The sequence below is a fragment of the Microtus ochrogaster genome, linkage group LG3 (genome assembly GCF_000317375.1).
Source record: "Microtus ochrogaster isolate Prairie Vole_2 linkage group LG3, MicOch1.0, whole genome shotgun sequence".
Classification (NCBI taxonomy): Eukaryota; Metazoa; Chordata; class Mammalia; order Rodentia; family Cricetidae; genus Microtus; species Microtus ochrogaster.
The window spans coordinates 5,273,491-5,286,064 of NC_022029.1; the positions used below are offsets into that span (position 1 = coordinate 5,273,491).

The following is a 12,574-nucleotide window of genomic DNA, read 5'->3' on the forward strand; positions in this document are numbered from 1 at the left end:
GAATAAAATAAAACAGAGAGGAAAAATCAGCAAAGAAAAACATAAACAATAAGTTAAAATTTGTTTTTTTAGTTTGTTTGGGTTTTTTGGTTTGTAACAAGGTCTTGCTAAGCAGCTTAGGTGGCTAGAGGTCTCAGGGATGCTTTTGGCTGTATCACAGTCACACGTCAGGATGCCTGATTAATAGACAATGAAACAACCCCCTCACCACTTATTAATAAAACTAAGAAACAGTATTGAAAGGATAATTTCTATTGTACTGAGGCCTGGAAATATATTTGATTATTTCTTGTCTTGGTCAATATTGTATATTTTAAAAACTATCTTGTAATTTAAGTTTTGTCCTGTGTATACTTCTTGTGTAGTACATATTCATGTAGCCAATGTAGAAGGGCAGAAGGGCAGAGGCTGGGCAAAAGTTAGGCTATGTAGTTCAACATGGTAAAAACTAATGAAGAGCAGTAGGTAAATTGCTCTAGCTACAGCATGGTTGACAGACCCTGTGAGTGCATAAGATAAGGAGGTATTTTATATAGGATACTCGTTGTTACTCCTGGGATGAAATCTGGCTAATTTCAAGTAGGATGGCTGTTGTAGATGGAAAGCTAATGATCAATTTCAGGATGGGTTGGATATTGAACTACTTGTTAATCATAATAGAAGTAAGGAAGAATAAGTCTAAACTTTCCAACTTACATTACTAGATACATGGTCATATAATTGAGCGATTCTAGAGATGAAAATGTAGCACCAGTTATGAGAAAATGATTTGAGTCTTTTCTGACGTATAGAGCATTAGTCAGTTGTTCTCTTACGAGGCTGTTTATTCATCTCTGCACGAAGACATTAATATTTAGAAAATTCTAACATTGCTGACTCTGTGGTTTCAATTGTGTTTGAGTTTAAGGAAATACAGAGAATAAAATATAACATTAATTGTGAGTTAAGTTGAAGATTAAATTAAATATAAAAAATAAAGCAGATCAAAATACATGTCTAGGAATTGGAGACGTGATAAAAGCAAAATATGGAGCATACTGATATGTGAGCCACATCAAAAGATAAAATAACAGGTGAGCAATGGTAGCAGAGGATGAAGTATCAATGATGAAAACTCTCTTAGTTACTCTTCTGTTGTTGTGATAGACATCATGGCCAAGACAACATATATATAACAGAGATTTTATTTGGGGCCTACCAGTTAGAGGGGTAGTTAGAGTTCAGAACCATTATGGCAAGGGTCATGGCAGTAGACATGGCACTGGAGCAGTAGCTGAGAGTTCACATCCTGCTTCACAAGCACAAGACAAAGAGAGAGTCACTGGAAATGGTGTGGGATTTTGAAACCTCACAGGTGAACCACAGAGACACACTTCCTGTAACAAGACCACATCTCCTAACCCTTCCCAAACAGTTCTCCCATCTGGAGACTTTGCATTCCAACATTCGAGGTTATAAGGGCCATCCTTAGACAAATAGCTGTATAAATCATGATAGCAACTCTGGAATAAGGGAGGCTCACAATACAGACAATGTGAATTAAGAAAATTTAACAATACAAGGAAGAAACTGAGAGGGAACAGAAGACTGACAATGTATGCATCATATCAAACTGAAGATAAAAAACAGAATACAGAATACACACAAGGTTTGGAAAGAAATCACCTGGAGACTTGAGTATAAATACTTATGAGCTAATCTCGTAAGTGTAGTTGTTTAACAAGTTTGCAAGTATATTACCTCTGCAAAGGACAATCCTTAATCACAGCAAGGATTAACTACATAGATTTCTACAGTTAAAATAGTATTTATAACAATATTAATGAATGTGTTAAGGGAGTTATTTAAAATCATAGTTGGACTAGGTAGAGTAGCATGTACCTGCCACCTCGCGACTCTGAATGCTAAGCACAGAGGTGGGGGGGGGGGAGTTGTTTAAATGGGGCTACAAAGTAAGTACCGTGGTAACAGATGCTGAAAAACAAGAACTTGCCTCAAAAATAAAGAACAGTAGATATGTGTTGGAACTGGAGAGATTTTATATAACTTCCTCTGAAAATTCTATTGTGTTCTGTGCTTTCTTCTTTCAGCTCCATGTGGTGGCCACTTTTCTGCTCCAAGTGGAGTAATTCTCTCCCCGGGATGGCCAGGATACTACAAAGACTCTTTGAATTGTGAGTGGGTGATTGAAGCTGAACCCGGACACTCTATCAAAATTACATTTGAAAGGTCTCTGCAAATATTTTTTTTCTATCTTATGCAGAAATGAATAGATATTAAACCAGTTGACATTCACCGTTTCCCTTACTCTATCAATAAATAATTTGATTAGAATAGTCAATTGCTGTATCTTGAAAGCTTTAGAGGGTCTGCCCATTTTGACCTTTCAGCCTGATCTCAAGTTAATTTTTTATTTGTTTACCGTTGTAACTTTACTATTAAGATATGCAAGACCTTTTTACTGTACATATGAAAAATGCTGAGATATGAACGTATGACCTTTCATTTAATGAGTTTAGTTGTCCTATAATTTTAAGGGCTTGTGAATTCAACATTGTTAGATTTCCAGAAGCAAAAGGGCTATGAAGAAAACCCAATTTAATACCACCTCCAAGTGTCACACACATGCAGGTACTATCACATAATCACCCAAGTAAATACAGGATGCATTCACCATTTTCCCCTTGGGACTCCACTTGCCCCAGGTTTTTATATGAGCCTGGCTACATGCGCATAAAAATTGGGTAATTGAATGAAATGTTTAGTGATGATAAATCATGTATAATATACTTTGAAATGACTTTTGTAATACATAAAAATTTACCATCTGTTCAAGACAAATGCAAAAACTGATACTCCACAATGGATTTGTTCATTTTCTTTTACATAGAATTAAACCATGAGTTTCAGAGTATAGGATGCTTAGTTTAAGATGTTGTGGTTTAGGCAATAAAGCTTTATATTCCTAAAATTCTAAGGAATAGGACTTTAAGATCACTTTCAAGGTTACTTTGTTCTGGTCTCTTTCCTTGGCTGGCTCTGTCCTCTATCCACATAATTGTTGCTCCAAATATCATATATATACACACACACCTAGACACATAAATATATATGTAGATATCTTTCTATGTCTTAGTCTCTGTTTCACATATGTGAAGCAGATAAGCTGGACAGATGCCCACTCTCATGATTTCATTTTGTCTCATTTCCTCTTTAAAGATTTATTCTCCGTCATATAATTTTCATGGTATGGAGGGGTAGCATTTCAACATGCAGATATGTATGGAGCATAATTTACTGCATGAAGTTGTATACTTATTTAAGTTTATTATTTCATTTTGATTTTCAATGTCATATTATTATAGCTCAGGTTAGCGCCAACTCATCATATAAGCCTGGATCAACTTGAACACTGAGTACCCTCTAAATAAACCACAATACTCTGCCTAGAGTGTAGATTTTAAGCTCATAATAACTTTGAAAAGTGAATGTTTTGGGGCACGCCTCATAGTCCCAGCATGCTGAATTCTGAATCAGGATCAATATCAAAATCATTGCCATATGGCAGTTACAATAGCTTACGAATATGTCAATGACATCCTCAGTATTTCAGACTAAAAAGAGCACAGTTGTATTAATAGTCTTCTTTCAATCATTCTCCATACATACATACATGCATGCATAATATCCTTTAACTAAAATGCTCCTCTTGGAACTAGATCCCTTGGTTTCTGTTTCTTTTGCCTTCCTTCGCATGAAAGCATGGAAGGTCTTGTTTCTATTAGTCATGTCTAGTTACGGTGGGGATGGTACATTTGTGCATGTGTATGTGGGTTATGTGTGAATATCACAGGATAACCTGGGGAGGCTGACGCTCTGCTTCTTCACGTGCATCCTGGGGATCGCACCCCGGTACTCAGGCTTTGTGGCAAATGCCTTCACCTGTAGAGCTCTCTCACTGCAATATATAAGAGTCTTCATTGGAAACTCTTTGACAGGAATATATATATATATATATGTATATATATACATATATATATATATATACATATTTCCTCTGATTTCTTGAGAACCCTTGAGTATTTAATATATCTCATGCCTTTTGTCAAAAAAGCTTTGCCTTAGATGATCACCTGGTAACGACTGACACAGATAGGAGTAACTTAGCAACAGATGGATGAGCAAGTACTTCAAGTTATTGAGCAAAAAGGATTTATTCATTAGATTAGCAAACTAAATTCACTTGAAATGGGGCATGCCTATGTTAAGTGTTCCTGTGTATATGGACCTTAAAAGCTGTTGATGTTTCTTTTATTCTCTAAATATTATCTTGAGAAACAAGAAAGCATTGGGAATTGTTGGGTCTGGCCCTACGACTCCATATGTTCCAGAGAACAGGAGTGTGAATTGAGGAAAGAAATAGACAAGGGAGAGAAGATAGAGTCAGGAGGGCTTCCAGTGAATACTGTAGCAAAAACCCGTGAGTGTATTACTCACAGTCCTTATATAGCCTAATCAAAAGGCGAGGGCACATGACATCCATGATACAAAGAACAAACAAGTGTAATTGCCTCCTTACATTTCAAAAGACCTGGTAACCACACTGTAGGTCAAACACCCTGTTGTCTGGATTCTGAGGAACAAAACATCCTGTAAGCTACTTCTTTCTTATTTATCTTTGAGGAGTAAAAACAGGTTTGAACTCCCTGGCGTTTGGTCAAGGTGGAGTGGATTCAAAACTGTGGGCTCTCACAGGGAATTACTTAAAACTTACTGTGTTTTAATTCTGTTTCCTGGGTCTTTTTAAAAAATAATATGTTTATATAGCACATATAACAATGTGATTCATTATGACATTTTCATGGATGTAGTAGGCTCATCGTAGTCTCGAGGGTACTCCTCCACATTCCAACTACCACACAGACATTCTACCTGATGTGCTTCCTCCATTCTTACATTGCTTCTGATTCCCACCCAACTTATTGTAAAAACATTGCAAATAATTTTCTAATCTTAAAAAAGTTTGCAGAAGTTCTTTGTAATTAATGAACTTCATTATTATAGAGTTCTGACACCCTTGGTTTCCATTACTTATGATGGTATTTAAATTGAGAATGCAATTTTAAAATTAAATCTCTTATAAAAATGAATAAGTAAAAGCATCACACAACCAAATAAAACAGGCACAGTCTATATACCATAATGAACCTATATAAAGTTAAAATATTTGAAAAAATGTGAAGCCTTGTATTACATTTTATAAAATTTTATCAAATATGTTTTTATGATTCTGTGATTAAGAACATTTTTCGCCCTAGGAGGAAACCTAGTTTCTGTCTCCAGCACCAACATCAAGCAGTTCAAAACCACCTGGCACTCAGTTCCAGGGAACCTGGTGGCTTTTTCCATAGTCTGTGGGCACTTAACAACCCCATGTACAGACATGCACAGCAGAGATAAAATTAAAACTTGAAGATCTCTAAAGCACTCTATAAAATGTGTCAGTTTCTATAAAACAGAGGTCAGATTTGAAGTATATTTATTGTTAAAAGGAATATAAAACAATATAGTTTCCATAGATTTAAAGATAGCAGAAGGGGATATGTTGAGAAGTGCAAGCTCATGATTAGATCATTTATTTACTAAGGATAACCTATAACAGTCAGAAGTCACTTTTCTTATGAGTATGAGAACACATTGTTCTGACTGGTTGCTCTCACACATAAGATCCTTGTATGAACAGACAGATATTTCAGTGATATCTTAGATACCGAGTAAACAAAAAATGATTTTAAAAGAAGGGGGGTTAAAAAATAAACCTTAATCGTAGAGTAATTAAACTAGTAAAGTCCCATTCCACTCTGTTTTCTAACGTTTTCCACTGTATCTCTTCATCCTAGATTCCAGACAGAACTAAACTATGATGTTCTGGAAGTACACGATGGACCAAATCTTCTGTCACCCTTGCTTGGGTCTTACAATGGCACACAAGTGCCACAGTTTCTGTTCAGCAGCAGTAACTTTATATACCTTCTGTTTACAACAGACAACAGCCGTTCCAATAATGGATTCAAGATTCATTATGAAAGTAAGTAACTGCAAATATTCTTTATTTTCCCATTCTGCTTTCTGCATACTTGTTATTATATTCATATTGCTAAGAGAAGCAAGATATTTACTTAATAATTCTTTTAAACCAAAGTTTATTTTTATAAATAATAAGTATAAAGTTTTAAAATGTTATTTAAGTAAATGGTACAATGGATTTTTAAAGAATTGCTACCTAATATCCCTTTCAAAGGAAACACTATGTCAGAAATATCAAATAAGTTCAGTGCCTTCATGTTTAAATTATTTTGTATGGTTTAGGGTAGCAAATTAACCTTCAGTCATTATCAGTTTGGTACACTTGAAACAATAGGACTCTTTTAGTATTTACTTTTTCAGTACTCTGATTTGTCAGAGGGCTTGGAAATATACAGCATATGGAAATTGATTATTCAATGTCAATCCACCTTAGGAGTGATTCTCTGATGGAGGTTAATCTCATCCAGCCAAGGCCTGCAGCACCATTGACTCCGGAAACTGTTGCTCACATTTGCTAAGGCAGCTTGGTGTCTCCCCAATACCTACAATATAGTGCATAATTTCATGTGATTTGTATAAGTAATCTCATGATTACACTTAATCTTATGGACACACATGTCTGTGGATAGTCAGAAAGATGACTTTTTATATAGTTGTATAATTTTGATATATAGAAAATACACTAGGACATGTTTTCTAACTAGGTCTCTTTGCCCCGCAAGGACTGTAGACACTTAAAACCCTGCTTTGTTCCTTCTGATCTGACCAACTGCACACAATTGGCTGATTTTTAACTCAGAACAAGTTCACACTAGACTAAAGACTCTTTGCAAATCGATCATAAGTTTAAAACCTTACAGCTCTGCACAAGGTCAGAGTCACAGATGTCCAACTAAGGTTGTGGTCCAAGGCACCCTAAGAAAAGCATGCCAATTCTTCACTTGCCTACTCTGCTGAAAATAGACCTACATCTCAAAGTTTGTTATTGGGCACAGTATCCTCCCACCTGGTTTGGTTATAGTCATACTCCTGAAACCTTGAAGCCCTTGTGTTGCCATTGTAAATAGCTCAGATATTTATTGCTCACCCTATGAATCTGCCTTCAAACAAAGAGAGGGAACTCTTGGAGGTTTTTTTTTTTTTTTTTTTTATCACTTCAATGCTCCAGCAATAAAGAGAATTTTTAGGCTAGGAAAGAAGCTAAGAGGAATTAGAAGTAGGAGATTAGAATTAGAATAGCGGCAGAAGAAAAAAAAAGACTTCTTTAGAGAAGAACTTTTTCTTAGTGTTCAGAAACTCTAATATATAAGTTTATTTCACTTGTTGTCACATCCAGTCTTAACCGTGAAAATGACCTTTGAGTTGAACCCCAAAGGACCTCCTTAATTTTTTATGTAGAAATATACCTCTGTTTTACAAATATTACACAAATGTATATATTTCTGACTCACTACATATGACATATCTGAGTATAAATATCTTTGAGTGTATACATAAACTTATTTATGTTAGCGGATATATAAGCTCTAGATTATATAATGCAATAAATTTCCATGTATTTTTACAAGAAAAACAACTCTTGTATATGAAATATATGAAACATGTTGCTATAAGGTATTGTTATTTTAAGTATACACCATTATTTATTTCTCTTCAATTCTATTGTCACTCCCAGTAACTCAATATCAGTTTACTTTTTGTGAAACACCTTATTTTGTCCAGTTATCCAGTACTTTCTGTTGGGTGCTACCAGTCAGGCTTTAAACAATGCTAGTGGGTAAAATTCATCTACTATAGTTGCTTGATTAACTAGGAATCACTTTAGAAAACCTGAATCCCATCAGTCTAATTGTTGACTTTTCTACTTTTATTTCTCAGGTGTCACAGTGAACACATACTCTTGCCTGGACCCTGGCATCCCTGTCCATGGCCGTCGATATGGGCATGATTTCTCCATTGGATCAACTGTTTCATTTAGTTGTGATCCAGGATACCGACTGAGTCACGAAGAGCCCCTTCTTTGTGAGAAAAACCACTGGTGGAGCCATCCACTTCCAACCTGTGATGGTAAGAATTCATTCATTTTACAAAAGACACCTACCTGTTCACAAACCAAAAGAAACTGACACAGTCTTCACAAACATGGTGCTAAAAATATTTTGAATTTTGACAGCTCTTGTCAATACTACTTAAGAGATAAACAAAGAACATTGATAGTAAGTAATATTTATGCCTCGTTTAAAGTTTGGTTTTTAAAACATATTTGGTAATTCTTTAAGGATCTGATGTATTGTACTTTAACCAGGTTCATTGCCAATTCAAATCTCCTTCCAGATCCACCTTCCCAGTCTTTACTGATTCAAATTTATAACCTCAGCTTAAAAAAAAGAAGCAAGTCTTCTTTCTGCTCACTCAGGTGTGGCCTTTTGTTGAAGGATGTTAGTACTGCTAGGGGTCACAGCCTTTAAAAAAACAACAAAAAAAAAAAACAAAAAACAAAAAAAACCAGAGTCTTCCTGAATTGGTTAAGATTAATTAAGAATAGCTCCTCATTTAGAGGTGAAGTTTCATGGTTACCTTTCCCTCCAAAGCTGGGAGTTTTGTCTAGCTTGATCTTAGACATTTCTTGTGCACCATGACACAATTACTGTGAGTTTGTAACTGTTAGTGACCTAACGTTTCTGGAAAATGCAGGGTATTTTTTCTCTTTTACAAATTCTTCATCATACTATCTTCCCAATGCTTCTTCCATAGTTATCTGTACATTTTAGGAGGAGAAGGGAATGTTCTACAGATGTCTCACTTATGCCTGAGCTCTCCATTGTCACCTATTCTCTGCCCATTGACCAGTTGGAGGCTTTACAGTAATTATCAACTACTGTATAGTACTTCCTAACGGTATTTTGCTAGACTCATAGACTGGAGTCTACTGTAATCATCATCAGAGAAGCTTCACCCAGCGACTGACAGGAGGAGATGTAGAGATCCACAGCCAAATATTAGGCAGAGCTCAGGGCATCATACAGAAGAGGGAGAGGAAGGGATGTCAGAGGCCGGTGGCTCAAGGATACCTTGAGAACATAACCCAGAAAATCTATCTTCCAGGGACAATACAGGTTCACAGAGACTGACAGTGGGGAGCCAGTCTGGGTCTGTCCTGTTTGTTATGGTAGACAATAGAGGAAAGGGGAAGGACTGGAAGGAAAAGAGGAAATTGTGGTCAGGATGTAATATATGAGAAAAATAATTAATTAAAGAAATAAAACCTGGGAAAAGGAGTTCCACTGATGATACTTGAAGGCTGCACTGATCTGTGAGTATAAACATTGTTTGTTAGGACACAGTTTAATACCGCAGCACTTTAGCAGAGTAACAGTAATACAATCTTCTCTAAGAACTATGACTTGTCTATAGAGAGTTTCATGGCCCTAATTACTATTCAGGATATAATATCTAACTTATAGAACTAGCCTTGCATTCAGTCGAAAAGTGGTGAGTTATTCCTTTGACAATCATGTCACGATAGCACTAGTGGGTGTACCTGCTCAGGTTAGATCTTTATAGTAGCTCTCAGAATTCTCGGCTGGAGAAAATGGATGATTCCTGGCCACTCTGGCAGCGTGTATAACCCCTTTCATTGATATGAAAGCTACCCAGTAGGCAGGAGACCTCTAGGTGAACATCATCTTGATTTTTCCATGAAAGGGTAACTAAGAGCAATGGCGATAGCCAATAATACTCAGGGACTTTCTGATTTCGCTTGCTAACAACTGAAGTTAGGGTAACAAATTTCTGATGTGCAGCTTTTATTAGACAGTGGAGTCTAGTGAAGGCATTGTTACTTCATCATAGGGTAAGTTCATTTTATATGTGTATTTGTTTATATTTTACAAACCATCAATAGTTTCTCATATGACTTCTTAAGTTTTTGTGAACAATAATATTAATTATGCTTCTCTGTATTCCTCACCCTCTTCTGTCCTAATAACCTCTATCTCATTTAACTCTTCCTGTTCCATTATTCTCTTTTAACCCTCTACAAGTGTGTGCTATCTTCCTTCCCTTCAAAACCTCTGACTGTGGGTATTTTAATTGAAACATGCATTTCCAAGCCCTGAAAGCTGATGTCTACCTGTAAGAAAAAAAACGTGGGAATTTAATCTTTTTGTGTCTGGGCTGCCCCACTCACAATGATTTTTTTCCAATTCTGTCTATTTACTTGAAAATGTTAGAACTTCATTTCCTTGCCAGATGAATAATATATATTACATTACTTAATATACATCATTTTACTTGTCTATTCATCTAGTTATGAATTCCTAGGCTCTTTCCATTCCATGGCTATTATTAATAGAACAGCAATGTACACAAATGAACAAGTACTTCTGTAGTAGGATGTAGAAACTCTTGGGTGTATTCCTAAGACTGTGTAGCTGTATTATGCAGTACATCTATTTCTAGCTTTTTGAGGAACCTCCACACTTATTTCCATTTTAAATGTATTGTAAACTGGAAAAAGAACTGTGTTGAAAATGCCAATCATGTGAAAGTCTGAAGGTACATACACACTTGCTTCCTTCCCATGGATGACTGTTATCTTAAAAATGAATTTTAACTAGGTATAGAGTTTCATGGAAATTTATACAGACTTCTCTTGACGGAAAGTTCCTAGATGCGGCAAATTGCATGACAGTAACCACTGCTGCTTTCTTACTCTTTTCTGTGAAAATAAATCAAAATGGATTCAGTTACAAACATATAAAATTGCAGTATGAAAAAACCAACTCCCTGTAAGATTGAGAAGTGAAGTGGCATGTGTTTTGTTAGAAGTTACAGCCGGTTCATCTATGAATTATTCCGTTTAGGCTGTACCTTCTATTTACAACATGATTTTCATCACCTCTACCTAGTCCTTTTCATGAAGGAAGATCGCATTTGTCATTTCATGATTAAATATTTAAGGACTTTCCATGCTATCATATTTTAGGAACTGCCTTATGCCAATTTGTTTTTAAAAGAAGGTTCAAAAGAACCATCATTTGGCACATCTTCCCTGCACTTGCTACGATGCCAGTCATATAAGTCAACACTCTTGTGATTACATGTGACAAAACCACACACTCACTGATGGTAAAAAAATAAAAATAAAAACAGAAATTGTCATTCAGCTCATCAAGTCTAAAAAGGCTCAGTGGAATGCTTGTCATAGCTGATAATAAGCAAGGACTCAAATTTTATCTTCCACTGAGAGTTTTCTCTGTGCATTTGAGTAATCTATGGAAACAGGCATTTTCCAAGAGGAGAGCTGATAGCACAGAGGACCTGCCAAGGAAGACAGCATGTGTACTTACATCTTCAAAATAATAAAAGATGAAGAGCTCTTCAGCGTTTCAATATGAAGAGCCGAAAAAAACCACCTTAGGAGTCCTTAGCCAGACAAGTTTCTACAGTAAGGCAACACTTCTTATTCTTTGACTTGGTCTGTGTCAGGAGATCATTATATCCTAGGACTGATAAAATTATAGTTGTATAAAAGTATAAGGTTTGCTGACCCCGATAAAGCATGATAGTTGGTATGAGAAATGAATATTCACCGAGAGTAAGGAAAGGAGAAATTATTATCCGAACAAGTAGGAAAAATTTAAAGCTATAATGCCAACCATAATTTTTATTATGGGTAAAGCAGATAGATCAAGGTGCAACGTAAGTCCTCCTCATCTCTGCAAGTAAATCCTGACCTATATCTAGTTTTGATTTCTTTCAATTTTTAGCATTGATAAAATTACTTAATTGGTGATTTTATTGTATTCTGTAGTCATTGATCACTTTTATATAGTAGAAGATATAAACATTTCTCTCAAAGTACATGAATATTGATTCAGTTAATTTAATCAATGGCAGATCATAAACATTTATTTACCTTGACTTTTCTGAAATATTGCTTACAAACTCTATCATCAAGGTAGCTGTGAGTTTGTGTCCAGGCAAGAATCACACTTTGTTTATTATATTCATTCTCATTGAAATATGGATGCCCAGAAGATTTCAAAGCTTCTTCAGCTTACTTCACTGCCTTAGAAGGAATCCCATGACGTGTGACACATATCCCTCCAGGAATATACAGAAAACAATTTTACAAATTTAACTCATTTTTAGTGTGTAATAAGAGAAGCCGCTAAACAATTCATTACTCCTGTTTAATTGACCATTAATTTATGCAAACGTTGTTTATAATTAGAACAGAGTAAAGATATACTTCAAATTCAAATGTGCAATCCTAAACTATGTTCTCTTGGGGCCAGTCACAATGCTCAGAGACGATTAATGCATTTTTCTTCCCCGGTGCTGCGATGGATGAGAGGATTTTGCTGTATTTGGAAAAGGTCTTTACACACTCCTCTTATTATGAGGAAGTTGATTAGACAAACATAATGGGACTTATCCTGTTTCAAGAGAGGAGATAAGAGATTTGTTCAGCCTCTGCTTC

At 35.7% G+C, this 12,574-nt stretch overlaps 1 protein-coding gene across 2 annotated transcripts in view; it reads left to right on the top strand.

The window, feature by feature from the left end:
• Positions 1-12,574, top strand: part of Csmd3 (CUB and Sushi multiple domains 3) — a 952,990-nt gene that overhangs the window by 614,089 nt on the left and 326,327 nt on the right. For both annotated transcript variants that reach the window (XM_026785886.1, XM_026785885.1), the window contains 3 exons: positions 2,091-2,229; positions 5,901-6,088; positions 7,966-8,154. In XM_026785886.1, the coding sequence (XP_026641687.1) occupies positions 2,091-2,229; positions 5,901-6,088; positions 7,966-8,154 (516 nt within the window). The remainder of the gene's footprint in view (positions 1-2,090; positions 2,230-5,900; positions 6,089-7,965; positions 8,155-12,574) is intronic.